Here is a 15905-nt window from a genome sequence, read left to right on the forward strand (position 1 = left end):
TCGGGATTTCCAGCCTTCTCCTCAGGGTTCACACTCAGGAGCTGCTGCTAAACCGCCTCTGCCCTTGCCTCATCTCAGCAGTGGCTCCCTTTGGGGAAGCAGCCCAAACAGACCCAGGCTGGGTCCCGAATGCAAAGAGGCTGCAGGAGGACATTTGTGTGCTTCGCTTGCCATGAGCAGAAGTTTGCCGGAGCCCAGATTTAGCAATCTCCTGGTTGCGATGAGCATCTCTCCCAACAGTCAGTTCCCCAACTGTTAAGCTGAGGCATGACCTCTGTGATGTAAACAGCCTGGATCCATCTGCTCCTTCAGCACAAAGTATGGGGGAGAGGAAACGAAATGGTTTTCATCATAGCGAGGCTCCTCAGTTTTTCTCCCTAAATACGCACAGGCACACACGCACTGGAATTGCAGGCGACTCTATTAGGAGGAGATGGAGCTCCTCCAGGCAGGGGCTTAGAGAGCCAGTTCTGCTGTGGCTTTGGCATTTATGACTGTGTCTATTAACTTTCCCCCTCTATGGATGCAATTATGGATCAATTAATTCTGACTGAAAGCAGGAAAAGATTAAAAAAAAATTGGCCCCATTCCTCTTTGGGAGCAGGTATGGAGCCCAAGGAGATATGACTGCTCGGCTTTTAAAGCTACATGAGCTGCTGAGAAAATCCTGGCAGAAGAGAGTCAGTGGGAGCGAGTGAGGATGGAGCATCATCCACTGAAACACTGTTTTCTGTCTGAGGCCTGAGGAATTGCATGTGCTGGAGATTTTCAAAGATCTGCTCTCCCTTTTTTTTTGTGAAAATGTTGAGTTTTGGGGATTATTTTCTTGGCTGTTTCTCACATAAAACCATTTGAACATGTGTCTGTCTCCGGAGCAGCAGAGACCCGATGAGAGCCATGCTGCCCTGTCCCTGCAGCTGGTGTCATGTGCCAGTGGCAGTAGTGCCACCCCAGGAGTGACCAATGCCACTAGGATGGGTCCTAGTGACTGCAGAGGCCCTGCCTGCTTTGCCCTTCCTGGCAAGAAGATGGTTTGTGACTAGTTTGCCACTGGGAGCAAGAAGATGAAAGAGTGCAGATAAAAAACAAGCTGTGCTTGGAGGTGTAGCACTGAGGACTCATGCAGAGCTTCCTGAGGACTCATCCGGAGCTTCAGTACCAAACAGGCTGCATTTTGACTCTTTCCCACCTCCCTTTCCACAGCCTCTGCAGAAAAAAATTGGTTTGCAATCACCCTCCTTCATTCATTGCAGCATCATCCTTCTGTTGAGAGCTGGGCGACTCTAACCCCATACCCAGTCTTGTGCATCCAGCCCCTTTCCAGAGTGTCAGAGCTGTTATCATCACTGGTATTTCTGGTCTGCAGAAATAGCAGAGTGAGTGCAGAGTGGATGGAGAGGCTGCCTGACCTGGGAAGGCTGGGCCCTCAAGCCAGCCAAGGAGAAGACCTCTGGAAGCTAATGTCAGAGCAAGAAGTTGAGCACGATGGCAAGAAAAATGAAATCTATCTGCCTTGTACCAAACAAGAGAGTAATTTACATCCTCCTAATTGCCTCCACTCATCCTGGTGATGTTAAGTCTTTTCTCCCTTTAAGTCTTTTCTGCCCCCCACCCCCAGCTCTTACACTAAGCCTTTGAAAGAAACGACTAATGTTATAATTAAAGGATCAATTTGGCAAGATTTCTTTGTCTTAAGATCTTTCTTTCAGGTTGGGTTAACGCTGCGTTCCCAGTCTCCGGAGAGTTCTCTTCAGTTCCTTCAGGAGCCTTCTGTACCATCTTCAGAAATCTTTTCACTTCAGTTAATTTGAATTTTTTTCCCTATCCAATTTGGATGCATAACAAATGATGAATAAAATTAAGTTTTATAGCAATTAATAATAAGGGTGTTGAGGGAACAAGTGTACATTTTCAATGGAGAGAGGGTTTTTTCGCCAGCTCCACACAAAAACCTGGGGCCCACGTGGTTGAGCAGGATCTGGTGCTTTGAAGCCAAAAAACACAGGGAAGAGGATTAATGTCTCAGAGATTCATGAGGAGAGAAATGGGAGACACAATGCAGGAAAGCTTTGTGGGGAGACCCTACACTTATGATGAGACCATAAATTCCCAGCAAGATATCAACAAACAAGATTTTTGCTGTGAGAAAGGTCAGGCATCAGACCAGGCTGCCTGGGGAAGCAGTGGAACCACCATCCCTGCAAGGGTTCAAAAAACACGTGGATGTGACTTTTAGGGACATTCTATGGTGGTGAACACAGTGCTGTTGTGTTAATAGTTGGATTTGAGGATCTTCAGCTTTCCCGAGCTGAATGAGTCTGTGGTTCTGTGCCCAAGAAATACGGAGCTGGAAGCACAAAAGCTTCGAAGCATCACGTTGGCTTTTTCCTGGAAGGGCTGTAGGATCTCAAGGCGTGGCTCAGATGAGATGTGAGATGTCTGCACTCGTGTTGTGCTTGGGAGCTCCGTCGTTGAGATCCCTTTAGAAGGGAGGAGTGGGTGTCACGAGGAAGGGGCTGTGACACCCCCAGCATCCCAGGTCCCCCAGCTCCACTGTGGGATGCATGAGAAATGTCTGTGCTTGTCACTTTGTCCTAGGGACGCTTTGTCATCTCCGTGATATTTGAGCACAGGCCAGGCAAAGGAGTCTTGGGGACCTTCATCTCTATTCAGCAGGCAGGTGGGCATCCATATTCAACGAGTGCCTCTCTGCTGTGCTCTGCTGGGCCACCTTTCTGCCAAGGGCTCCAAGCCCCGTGCAAACAAGCTGCCTGACAAGAGGCGTGCATGGCTGCTGTGCCAGATCCTCTGCTGTTACAGGGAATAATGACTCCTCTTACAGCCAGCTGGGTGAGAAGAAGGGGGAAGAAAAAAAAAAATCCACAACAAAAAGATGACTCGTTGACTTTCCCCTTTGATTTCTCCTGGCAAATTATTTGCCAGCATGGCTCCGCTGCTTCAAAATTGCTCCTATTCCTGCCTCCTTGCAAATCTGCTCCATGGACTGCCCGTGGTCTGCGGGCTGTGGGTGAAAAGGCTCCGTTTTGATCCTCTCAACAAAGCACTCAGCAGACAGTGCTTGCTTACAGATTGTTTTCAGAGTTGTTTGTTCCAGATTATGGTAATTTCTGTCCTCCTGGTTGATGGCAGCAATCGTGTGGCCTTGGCTGCAGCAATTTGAGCCAGTGGATGGCTTTGGAGATGCCCATCTCCTCCAGAAGCAGCTCCACCCTGGCCAAGGGGGTGCTGGGCACTGCTGTTGGGTGAAGAAGGTATCAATTGGAGTACTGGAAGCTAACAGGGAAGTTAATGTGATGAAAGGTTGAAAATTGATGTGTTTTTTTTTTTTTTTTCCCCCCCGTACTACATCTCACCTGCAGTACTGACCACACACCTTTCATCGGCGGATTGCAGACACATGCAAAAGGAGACTATAAAGATGTTCTCTGCTTACAGAGGGGATAAAAACTGGAGCATAGGAGGGAAAGGGAGGAGTGACATTTTCCCAGCACTGCATGAGCCAGTGGGAGTGATTGTGAACAAAGCCCGGGGCTCTTAAAGCATTGAAGCTGCGCTGCTCATGCCAGCCCTGCCTGATAAAGAGTGAAACACAATCTCGAGCTCCCATCTCTGCTCCTTGCTGCTGGAGCTGCCAGACCCTCTGCCACCCTTCTGCAGCTTCTTTGCAGCGTGGGCTGAGCATGCTATTGCTGCCTTTGGTGCAGCATTGCAGAGTTCTCTGGGCAGCGGGACAGCGATTCAAACCTCGGTGGTGTTATCCTTGTGAATAATGAAGAATTGGAGAGTCTACAGCTAGAATGTTTGTGGCTCTCTTCTCTGCCCTTGTTGATGCTGCCCAGCACCACATTGGCATTCTTTGCTGCGGCAGCACGCTGCTCACTCATACTGAACTTGCCCCCGGGACCTGCAGGTCCCTTTCCACAGAGCTGCCCTCCAGCTGGGTAGATCCCAGCCTGTGCTGTCCTGCTGGATTTTATTCTCCCATGTCCAAGACCATACATTAGAATCCGAGAATGGCCTGGGTTGGAAAGGACCTTGTAAAGATCATCTCATTCCAACCCTCCTGACACAGACAGGGGCACTTTCCCCTAGACCAGTTTGTTCCAAGCCCCATCAGCCTTGAAGGCTTCCAGGGATGGGGCAGCCACAGCTTCTCTTCATAAGGGTCTCGTTAGCCCACTCTTCCAGCCTGTCCACGTCTTCCTGCAGGATTGTTCTCCCTTCTGAAGTGTCCACTTCCCCACTCAGTTTGGTACCAGCACACCTGGCCTTGGAGAAATCCAGGTGGACAACCACAAGTTTTCTGCAAGACAGAAGGTACCCGTCAGCATCTGCCCCTTCTTAACTGGGGCAGTGATGTAATGGGTAATCTCAGGGCTGGTATCTCCCAGCTCCTTCCCGTTTTACCATTCCCTGTCACCAACAGCTTGTCAGCTTTTCCTTCCCCAGCTCGTGTGACTGCCAGCTCTCTATAAATGTGCTCTCTTTAGCAGCGTCAGCTGTGCACTCCCACTGCAGGTTTGTCACACCGTGGTGACACAGAGCTCCTGCCGGAGTGCACGGGCATGATCAAAGCTGCTGGACAGGGAATACAAAAAATGAGGTGTTTCTGTGTGCCTTTCTTTCTGTATCCTTTCTCTTCACCACTCAGTGCTTCAGTGAAAGCTTTCTTGAGACAACACAGCTTTCTTAAGTGTCTTGGTTTGGAAAGACAGGTGTCTGCCAGGGAAAGCTGGAGCTTCCCTTGGGATGGGGAATGTAAACCCCCTCCCTCCAAGTTATTATAAATTTGCAATTAAGGGGCTTTCAGGCAAAGATTTGGGAATAGGAATAACAGGTTTTTTTACTATGAATATTAAAAATACAAATGTAGTAGTAAAAAAGCAAACAAAAAAAAAACCAACAAGCAAACAAAAAAAATTCCTAGAAACAGTGACAGAATCAGAATACAACCTGACACCCTGTTGGTCAGGGTGTTGGGAGCAGTCCAAAATGAGTCCTTCCTGGAGTGACAGATGTGGTTCGGTTGGAGTAGAGATGATCCTGTAGCAGGGTCCAGTGTGGGTCCAGTGTGGGTCCAGTGTGGGTCCAGTGTGGGTCCAGTGTGGGTCCAGTGTGGGTCCAGCCTTCCTCTGGGAATCCATTGCAAACAGGCTGCCCTGGTGTTCTGAATGGCAGGTTTTATCCAGGTAGGAATGCTTGGCTCCTCCCCCTGGGCAGAGCATCTCCCAGTGGGATGATGTAATTGTATCAGCCCTGCAGTGAGCCTCGATGGCCCATTAACAGCAGATACCCCTGAGGGAGGATGGGTTGTGGAAGAGATAAAGAACACTGCCCCAGCTGGTCTGAACAGCTGCCCATGAGCAGAAGGCACCTGCCCCCTTCCCCTGGAGTCATGAGGAATGGGTTATACAAGAGATAAAGAAAACACCTCCCCAAATGGTTTCAACAGATGGCAAACAGAACACACACTTTTAGTTAAATATTGCAACCCAAGACATTAAGGAATCATAGAATGGTTTGGGTTGGAAGGGACCTTTAAAAGCCACCTGGTCTGACCCCCTGCAATAAGCAGGTACATCTTCAACTAGACCACAGGTTGTTCAGAGCTCTGTCCAGCCTGGCCTTGAATCTTCTCTGACTCTGTTCAAGTGAAGTTAAAGTTTAAGTTCAAGTGAACTTAAATCAAGCAATCACCTTCACGGGAAAAGCTTGTGGTCTCTTTCAAAGCTGGCCTCTGAAGGGACCTTCCCCCTGCAGAGGTTTTTCTACCTTTTGGACACCCTGCTCCTGCCTGTGCCATGGGTTCAGTGCAGTAATCCCAGTCTGCACTGCCAGCTCTGCCTGTCACCGTGTGTTTAGGTTGAGGCTCCAGGTTACAGACTGCACAGTCAGTCCAACACTCTCACTTCAGTTCCTTTACACCTCTTGGGTAAATACCATCTGATCCCCCTGGTTTGCAACTGTCTCAGCTGCATTTACCACACCGTCTGTTGTCAGTTCTGTCCCATAACCTTCTCTGACATCCTCCTGGAGCCTCAGAGGCAATTTTTCCTCAGATTGTGGTGCTCAAACCTGAAGGGGAGCCATGAGTCGAGACCTGAGGAGAGCAGTAGTGTTAAATGATGTCTTACAGATGGTCTCTCTTGTTATGCATTATATTTAGTTTTTTCATAGCAGAGTGGTGCTGCTGGCTTATCCTCAGTGTGTAATCCAGTATTTCTCTCCTTTCCATCTTATCCCTTCCTCTGCCTGAAGTTGTTTTAAGGCTGATTTGATAATTGTTTGCTGGAAGCATCTTTAATAGAAGCAAGAGATGATAAATTGATGGGTCTGAAGATAGATGGTTTGTTGATTCAAAGCATGGAGGCCACAACATTGATGTGACCAGCACTATTTACCTGCTTGAACTCAAAGATAGTCTAGAAAGTAGAAAAATGGATTGGAGTAGCTATGATACTCTTTTCTCTTAACTTGTTTTTGGTTCTTTGTTTTCTTGTAGTTGGTTGTTGGGGTTTTTTTCCTGTTTTCTCGGGTTTTGGGGTTTTTTTGGTTTTTTTTTTTTTTTTTGAAGGGACCCATTTTCAAGATGGATGCTTCCACAGGTGGTTCTCCCGTTAAAACCAGACCTGGGCTTTCCAGTCCTTAGAGCACTTAGAGCAGATAATGTTGGACTAAAACCATTTTCTGGTGTGATAGTCACTGTGGGGAGGAACGTGGCTGAGCCTGGTGGTGTCACCAAGGGTCTCCTACCAGCAGCAGAGGTGCTCTCAGGCCACATGAGGGAAATGCCAAGGCTGTGGAGGAGAATTTGCAGGCAGAGGAAGAGTGAAGCATCTGTGTTCCCATTGCCCCAGTGGGCTGAGAACAGGGTGTGTGTGGGAATGGTGCCCATGGGAGCAGGAGGGCAGATGGCTCACTGATCCCCAAAACCCACCAGGGCCTTCAGCATTGCTGCTAGAGCTCTCTGAGTGTCTTTGGCTCCACGAGGCAGGGCAAAGAGGGGCTGCAAGGACCCAAGGTTGGCATCAGGGATCTTGGCTGTGAGGGGTGGATGTTTTTGAGCTGGAGCCATTGGTATTTGGGGCCAGAAGACTCGGGTGGACAAGCAGAGGTGTTGCTGGTGTCGACTGTGCAATCTGCTGGGACCCCATGGTGCAGCACCACGCTGGGCTTTTTGCAGGGCAGAACTGGGCCGTCGCTGGTGGTGTAACCCCAAGAGAGCAGGAGCAGAGCCCTTCAGTGGGAGGCAGGCACCCACTCCCTGGGCAATGCCAGGCTGCCCTGCCTGTGACTTGGAGCCTTCCCAAGCAGCTGTCAGTCACCATGGCTGGCCCTGTTCTCACTCACACACAGTATTATCTCTGCCTGCTGCTGCAAATTGGCTCTGAGCAATCCTTGATCTGTCAGCAGCGCCTACCCACTCTCAGATGTCACCAGCCCCCGCTGCTGCCCTGCTCGGCAACGTGTCTCTCTGAAATGTAATAATTCATTAACTTGAGATTAACTTTTTTTGTCCACCACCCCCCCCCCCCGCCCCCCTTATGCCACCCCTTCCTCCTTTTAATGGACAAAGGCAATTAAGCTCCATTAGGGATCAAGTGAGTGGGAAGTGACTCCCTTGGAGACGCTGCCGCAGCCGCACAGACCTTGTCCCTGAGTGCGTGTGGCACCAGCCTGCTGTAAATTAGTGCTCCATGAGCAAAAGGGCTGGCTGGGGAGAAAGTGGTGCTTGGTGAGCATCTTTTCCAATGCCCCCACTCCCTTCTGCAGGAAAAGATGGCTTGAGGCTCAGCTGGTCCTCCTGGGTGGCTTCCACATGTGTAGGCACATGATGATGGTTTTCTCTTGGCTTGCAGCAAAAGGAGCTGGACAGAGGGATGGGCAAGCAGGAAGTGGCAGAGAGTGGCCAGGTTCCCAGCTGATACAAATCAGGAGGAGCTTCCCAAGTTCTCTGACAGTTGCACACAAGCTGAGAGGGTTGGGGTTGTTCAGCCTGGAGAGGAGAAGGCTTTGGGGAGACCTTAGACCCCCTTCCAGTCCCTAAAGAGGCTTCAAGAGAGCTGGAGAGGGACTTTGGACAAGGTCATGTAGTAACAAGACAAGGGGGAATGGCTGCCCACTGACAGAGAGCAGGGTTGGATCAGATATTAGGGAGAAATTCTTCCCTGTGAGGGTGGCAGGACCCTGGCACAGGTTGCCCAGAGAAGCTGTGGCTTCCCTATCCTTGGAAGTGTTCAAGCCCAGATTGGATGGGACTCTCAGCAACCTGGGGTAGTGGAGGGTGTCCCTGCCCATGGCAAGGAACGAGATGGTCTTTAAGGTCCCTTCCAACCCAAATTGTTCTAGGATTTGATATCTATGGGGTCTGGGAAAAGTGCTGCCAAGGCTGCCACAGAGTTACGGCCCGTGGTGCAGAGCTGGGAGGACCAGAGGACAACCCCAGAGGAGGACAGGCAATTTCCCCTCCAACTCTGACTCCAAACAGCATCTTCTCATTCCTTGGTATCCCAGATTTGCAAACAAAGGGTGGCGAGGGCTGACAGGACAGCCAGAATTCTCCTGCCTTTCCTGCAGCGTAGAGCAAGGAGGTGTTTTGGCATGGCATGCCCAAAACTGAGTGCATTTCACTGTTGGCTGGGGAGGTTCTTCCTTCTTCCCCATCTCCTCCCACCCTCCTTCCCTTCACATAGGCTGCTTTTCTCTTCCTTGCCTTTTGTTCCCTCCCCACTGCTTCCCTGCCCCAGGAAGAAAGTCTCATTTCAGTCTAAAAGCCAGTGCTGGAGGGGGAGTCATTTGACACTTAATGCCAGAGCGGCAGGAAACTTCACCTTCCTGGGGTGGAATTAAAAGCGCTTGAATTGTCTGGGGATCTTAAACAAGAGATGTAGGGAACATTCCGGGCTTTCCACACAAACACACTCACACACATATGCAGAAGCCCACACAGCATCAGGGTGTAATAGCTCAGCTGGGGTAACGCACTTGAACACTCTCTGCAGCAGACAGACCAGCTCTTTCCGTTCTTTGGAATAGTTGTTTTTTGTTTTGTTTTGTTTTCTGAGGCCTGAGATTGCTGCTGGTCTCTGGGGAGAGAGATGTTCCTCTCTCAGAGAGAACAGTGCCATTTGCTGTTTACAATCACTCTTCCCTTGGAGCATCCTGGGACTGGGAAGGGGCTGAGAGCATGGGCTGGAGTTCTGCAGATGCTGGGACTTGGGGATGGGGCAGGGAGTCTCTGTGCTGGTCATCACACCTGGACAGTTCCTGTGAGACCCTGAGATCCAGAGGAGAACAGGCACGTCTCAAGTTCTGGGAAAATAGTCCAAGGGGAGGCTGGAAAGGAAAAGGATTCAGAGGAGGAGGTGAAGGCAATGGACAGGACCTTCCCTCCTCCATCCCCTCACTGCCTCCTCACAGGGCCCAGTCTTTATTCCCTGAAGGCACACACACAAGCTGAGCTGGCTCTGGGGTTGGGTGGCATCCTTCCTGAGTGGCAGCAGCTCCCAGCTGGAGCATGCAGGACTGAGCAATCACGCAGGGTGTTTGCTCACATCCATCCATCCTTGCTTTTCTCCTCCCTGATCATTCCCCCATCCTCTGGCCATGCTTTGGCTAGTGATGGTGGTACACATCCCCAGCAATCCCCACCTCTGTCCCTGCTTTCTGTGCCGTGGTTCCCCTGCCCCCTGGGCATCCTGCTGCCTGCTTTCAGCCCTGCCTCGTACCCTTCCTTCCCCAGGGAGTTTGCCAAAGAGCGGGAGCGCGTGGAGAACCGCCGAGCCTTCATGAAGCTGCGGCGCCAGCAGCAGATTGAGCGGGAGCTCAACGGCTACCGGGCGTGGATAGACAAAGCGGGTAAAGAATGGGGACAGGGCACAGCTGGGGGGACAACAGGCGCCACAGACTGCTGGTTGTGTGGGGTGGTGGGGATAGGAAAGAATGCCTGAGCCCCAGAGTGTCCAAAGTGCTCACATGGTGATGGTGAGAGCACGGGTGAGCTTGGTGTGACGGTCCCACCAGGCTGCAAGCAAGAACATCACCTAGCTCTGCTGAGTCCTCATGTTCTGTGGCATGAAACTGTCACATCCTGTGCACAAAGCACGTTATATCTCCAGGGAGGCTGTGAGCAACACGGCTGTCAGCTGTGCTCTTGCCATGTTTTCCTCTCCCCTGGCATTTGCTGGAGTCCCCTGCGGTGGTGGGCAGTGGGAAAGAAGAACAGTGAAAAGGGAGAGGGGTTTTCCAGTTAAGTCTCCTTCTGGAGCCATCTGGAGGGGATAAACTTACTGGTTCCTACCTCAGGACTCCTGGACCTGGGCTGGGGGTGGTGGAAGTTCCAGGTTTCCTCCTGACACCAGGGATGACAGCCCGTGGGTGTTGGTTCCCAAACTGCCACAGCTCATGTCCTTGCTTGCTCCTCATAGGAATCAGGTCAGTGCATTCAGCTCTGGAAGGGAAGATTTACACTTTCATTCAGCATTCAGACTTGTAAAAGATGAGTGTCTTGAAATGAGTCCTGAGCACCAGACCTCAGCTTTAACCCTGGGCTGGGTTGCTTGAGCCCCAGACCCGTGTACAATTTTCAGCTTCTTTCATGAGCTTAATGACAGTGGAGGGAGAAGGGCTGATCACAAGTAATCCTTGTTTCTGATGGAATGTTTGGTAGCTGCCACTTGTCACCCTCCAGAATTTGCTTTTGGGCCCTTAACCAATACTTGGTGAGAGTTGGCAATCCAGAGCCAGCCTCTGGACTGGGGGAAGTTCTTAGGTACAAGGCAGTGACCTGTGACAGTGCCTTGTCCCCTGATGCTGAACTGTGTTTTGCGTAGAGGAAGTCATGCTGGCTGAAGAGAACAAAAATTCGGGGACCTCAGCCTTAGAAGGTAAGACCAGCAATGCCCTTAAAATCTGCCTGCCCTTCCTTCTGCCTGCCTAGAGCTGGAGGCTCAGACCCTCCAGCAGTGATGAGAGGTCTGGGGAGGCCCCAGTGGGGTCTGCAGCCCAAGAGAGCGGGGTGGGGAGGTGGATTGGCACCATAACTCCTGAGAGAGTGTGGAGGCTGGGAGGTGTCTGATCCCACACCAGGGATAGCTCTGGACTAGGATCACCTGAGTCCCTCAATCCTGTTGCCAGACCTGAGTACTGACCACCAGGTTCTGATCCAGCAAGCTGGCTACTGGCAGAGCTTGGGCCACTGGGGCTCCAAGACCTGTCCCTCTTGCCTTCCCAGTGCTCAGGCGAGCCACCATCAAGCGGAACCGGACGGATGCCATGTCGGGTGACGAGCACTGTGTTGACATCTCCTCTGTGGGCGAGCGGAGGCTGGCGCAGAGAAGACCTCTCCATCCAACCTTGGGTCAGTGAAGTCTGCAGCTTGCTTCCCCCAGACCTCTGCCAGCTGATTGGGTCCCCAGAGTGTCTCAGACCAGTAATCTCTGCTGGTTTAGCAGCAAACTTCCTGCTGCCCCCTGTGCCACATAAAAATTCTTAATGAGTGTGGGATGAGTTCTTGGGGACGAGTTGTGCCCCATGAGAGCAGCGTCTGTGAGCCATCTGTCCTGTCCCATGTTGCAGGAGAGGCTGGAGCATCCAACTCCTTGTTCCTCTTATTTTTCCTTCAGGAAACCCCTCGAGTCACTCTGGCCTCAAGGGCGCCAGGGTGGACGGTGCCTCCTACCTACGGCACAAGGAGCGGCTCCTCCGCATCTCCGTTCGCCACATGGTCAAATCCCAGGTCTTCTACTGGATTGTCCTGAGCCTGGTGGCTCTCAACACTGCCTGCGTGGCCATCGTCCATCACAACCAGCCAGCCTGGCTCACCCACTTCCTCTGTGAGTGCCTGGCCTTGGTGTAGGTGGGGGAGCTCTGCCTTCTTATCTCCAGTGGCCGGAGGTTGCAGCACACCCTCAGTGATTGCCTTGAGGCACATGTGGATGAGGCCCACCACAGTTGTGGTGGTGTGGAGTTGGGTGGGGAATAACCTCAGCTCCATTCGCTGTTGATAACAAACGACCACGTACGGATATTTAATTCTGCTTTGCCCTTGGCCCCATGGCCACTGAGAGCTGTCTCAGCCTTGTGAGCAAACACGGAGGAGTGTGCTGGCTCCCTGTCCTTGAGGTGTGATGTGTTTGTTGTAAAAGAGAAATGCTGACAGTCTCAGTGGATTTTATCCCAAAAATTGTGAACAGTGGTGATGGAAGGCTCTCTGGAGAACCACCTTTGAATGTGCACAAGCCATTGCCAGAAAGGTGTGAATTTGCAGGGATGGGACTGATCAAGGCAGAACACCCTGGTTAAAATCTTCGTGCAGAGCTTCGTTAGGGAATCCCAGGCTTGGAGGCTCCCAGTTAAGGAGCCTCCCTGTGCCCAGCATGGACAAGGCCAGGTCTCAGAAGCACTGCAGCCATGTCCTCTGCAGCATGGGCTACTGCAGAGCAGAGTGGTCAGCCCCACACGTGTCACTCCTGAGCTGCTGCAGTGGGGACAGTGCTGCTTTCTCAGACGTGCTGTTCTTCCTCACCTTGAAAACGTCCCTGTTGAGCCCCAGCTCTATCCAAATCTGCAGCAGTAGGCTCAGGCCTGCCGGGCTCCCAGCACGCTGCAGTGTGGTATGGCAGCTGGTCATGGTGAGAAGCATCTTCTGGGAAAGGTGAAGAGCCAGGCTCCTGCCTGTTAAATGTTCATGAAATAGCTGGAAAGGCTTTTCACTGGCTCTTGGCTGTTTGGCTCTGTTTCCCTGGCCAAATTCCAGCCATGCAATGATTTTAATCCAGGTTGATAATACTCCCCTTACAGTGTCGTGTGAGTGATGCCTTTGTAGGCTCCTCGGCCACTGTGGTTTAATGCCAGAGAGCTGCTCTGCTCTGTGCTGGCCATGTCTGGCCCTGTCGATCCTCTGGGACACTGGGGCATCTTCCCTCAGTGATTGACTCATGGGCTTGATGGTCTGTTACATACGGTTTAGCTCCTCACAGATAAAATTCCCTCATCCCAAACCCAGAGAGTTTGGGGAATGCGGCGTGGTCCTTGACTTGTCCCTTCTCTGTGGTGTGCTGGATGCTCAGCTGGTGGTGCCTGCAGCATGCTCCACACAGCTCTGTGCCTCAAGCACGTTTTTGTCTTCCAGACTATGCAGAGTTCCTGTTTCTTGGGCTCTTCCTTCTGGAGATGTCCTTAAAGATGTATGGGATGGGGCCACGCCTTTACTTCCATTCTTCCTTCAACTGCTTCGACTGTGGGGTGAGTGGCCCCAGGGATGCTGTGGGTGTGGGGAGAGATGCTTGGCAGGGGTCTGCAATGCAAGGCACCAAGAGGGAGATCAGGATGGGCCTCACAGGGGGCAGGGAGCACGTTGTGCCAGGACAACCTGAGACACCAGGTCCTGGACTGGGCTGTGGGTGCCTCGCCTTCAGGGATGTTAAGATTCCCTGCAGCAGCCCATCCTGAGCCTGTGTTTGACTTGTGGATGTGTCTGCTTCTCAGGTCACAGTGGGAAGCATCTTTGAAGTGGTTTGGGCTATATTCAGACCGGGAACTTCTTTTGGGATCAGTGTCCTACGAGCTCTTCGTCTCCTGCGGATATTTAAGATAACCAAGTGCGTACCCACCGTCAGTGTGTGCCGTCCATACTCCCTCTCAGACTGTGGCTGCAGCCCAGATCCAGTCACTCCTGCTCTCCTGCTGATGTCAGGAGTCAGCATCAATGCCAGTGCTCCAGCAATATCTCTGTTTTCTAGGTACTGGGCATCCCTGAGGAATTTGGTGGTATCGCTGATGAGCTCCATGAAATCTATTATCAGTCTGCTCTTTCTCCTCTTCCTCTTCATTGTAGTCTTTGCCCTGCTGGGAATGCAGCTGTTTGGAGGCAGGTATGTCATTTCAAGGCTGAGGAACAGGGGTTTCTTGGTGTTAAAGCCAAGTGATGACACCCGCTTTAGGGGCCCAGCAAGAGTGTAGCCTTCCCCCTCAGTCTCCTCCCACACGAAAATCCCTGTTCAAGGGCTGCCTTTGGGCTGTGTGGGTCCTTCTAGCCAGGAGACCTCCTGGTTTCTAGCACCAAATGCTCAGGAGACCTTTTCTGGAGTTGGGAAAGGTCCTCTTAAACACAGGAGAACCCATAGCACAGCAGTCAGGGGTTTGGTGACCTCGGTATTTTATCCTGTTCATGTTTACCTGCTTCCCTTTCCAGGTTTAACTTCATGGATGGGACTCCATCAGCCAACTTTGACACCTTCCCTGCAGCCATCATGACGGTGTTCCAGGTAGGAGCTGGGCTGCCAGGGGACTTGGGACAAGTCAAGCAAAGGGCCTTGGGATGACCTGCTCACTCCCCTGGGGCTGGGAGGGGTTCTGTGCACCAAACAAGTTCCCCTCTATCAGCTGTTTCTTCTTCCCTCTCCTGCACAACAAAGTGGACAGAAAGAGGTGGAAACTCTTCCAGCTCTGTTGGAGAAGATGAAGAGTTTCAAAACTCTTCTGAGGAGGCTTTAAATCCTCATCAGTTGTGGGAAATGGATTTGTAGAGAATTCTCAAAGCCTGACAGAAGGCTCATATAGTCTTGTGCATCTGTGTGCAAACTCTGAGATAAAAAATGCTGACTTAGAAAGGCCATGGAATGGGACAGACGTTGAGAACTAGAAAAGAGCTAGAAATAAGCTTCAAATTATGATCTTGCAAATCTAGACTATCTAGAACTAGGTATTTTGGAGAATTTTGAAAGATGTATTGTAGTAGGAGACCCGCATGGGGTTTTTTAGATTATTAGCTTAGATGCATTAGTAGCATTATGTGGTAAAAGCTGATAGGCCAAAAATTGCTTATAATATTTGTAATTATGAAATAGTTTGGCTTCTGATTATGATGGCATGAACTGCAACATCTGTACTGTCTCACCCTTCTCAATGAGACTGAAAACAGAATAAAATCTTTTAAAATGCCTCTCAGGAGCCCCGTCTCTGGGTCAGAAAAAGGGGTTTTCTGGCAATCAGTGTCCAGTGGGATCTCCCTCAGGTGCTGCAGCTGCAGGGCTGGGTTATCCACGGCACGGGGGCTCTGTACGCAGCTCCTGTGTGCTGGTGGCATAGATGTCCAAGTGATGGGGAGGTGTTGCACTGCACCCCCCACACTCGAGCAAGATGTTTCCATTTAAGGAAAAGGGTTTCAGTTCTACTTCAGGATTTTAAGGGAGAGGCACCAGAACCTTTTGCCCTTCTCCCACCGGCATTGGTTCAGTGCCAAGACAAAGGCACCTGTTGGTCTCTGTGCTGTTCCTCAGAAATGTAGCTATTTTCTATTGGGCAGTTTGCCAAAAGCCCTCCTAAAACATTAAGTCCTTAAGAGGGAGCACAGGGCTTTTGCAGGGTGTCTTAGCAGGTGCAAAAGGGCTTCCTGGCACTGTGCTCGGTTTTTGCTTTTTGCTTTGTATAGTTTGTTATTTTCTACCTTAGTTAAAACCTTTTTCTTTTTCAAAACACATCTAATCAAGCCGTCTTGTAATTATTAATAAGCCATTTTTTGAAAAGTTGCTGGACAGCCCTCAGAGTGTGTTGGACTCTCAGCGGAGCTAAAAACATCTGGCTTGGTGATAATTCCATCAGGTGACAGAGCTGCTGCCTTGTGTCCCCGCAGATCCTGACGGGTGAGGACTGGAACGAGGTGATGTACAACGGCATCCGCTCCCAGGGAGGCGTGCGCTCAGGGATGTGGTCCTCCATCTACTTCATTGTCCTCACCTTGTTTGGAAACTGTATCCACCGGGCTGCCGTGCTTTTAGCGCTGACAAACCCCATCTCCTCTTCCCCCATCCCGCTTCCTGCTCCTTCTTCCCCCCCCGCAGCTGAGACACACCACACCGGTGTGGCAGCGCTGGGCGCCCCAA

The 15905-nt window shown here is 51.1% G+C and overlaps 1 protein-coding gene across 5 annotated transcripts in view; it reads left to right on the forward strand.

Annotated features, from left to right (window-relative positions):
- Positions 1-15905, forward strand: part of CACNA1E (calcium voltage-gated channel subunit alpha1 E) — a 107429-nt gene that overhangs the window by 52521 nt on the left and 39003 nt on the right. For all 5 annotated transcript variants that reach the window (XM_066324751.1, XM_066324746.1, XM_066324750.1 and 2 more), the window contains 9 exons: positions 9764-9879; positions 10854-10907; positions 11255-11380; positions 11646-11855; positions 13154-13266; positions 13510-13622; positions 13764-13895; positions 14216-14288; positions 15656-15773. In XM_066324751.1, the coding sequence (XP_066180848.1) occupies positions 9764-9879; positions 10854-10907; positions 11255-11380; positions 11646-11855; positions 13154-13266; positions 13510-13622; positions 13764-13895; positions 14216-14288; positions 15656-15773 (1055 nt within the window). The remainder of the gene's footprint in view (positions 1-9763; positions 9880-10853; positions 10908-11254; positions 11381-11645; positions 11856-13153; positions 13267-13509; positions 13623-13763; positions 13896-14215; positions 14289-15655; positions 15774-15905) is intronic.

Source organism: Sylvia atricapilla, chromosome 9 (assembly GCF_009819655.1).
Source record: "Sylvia atricapilla isolate bSylAtr1 chromosome 9, bSylAtr1.pri, whole genome shotgun sequence".
NCBI lineage: Eukaryota > Metazoa > Chordata > Aves > Passeriformes > Sylviidae > Sylvia > Sylvia atricapilla.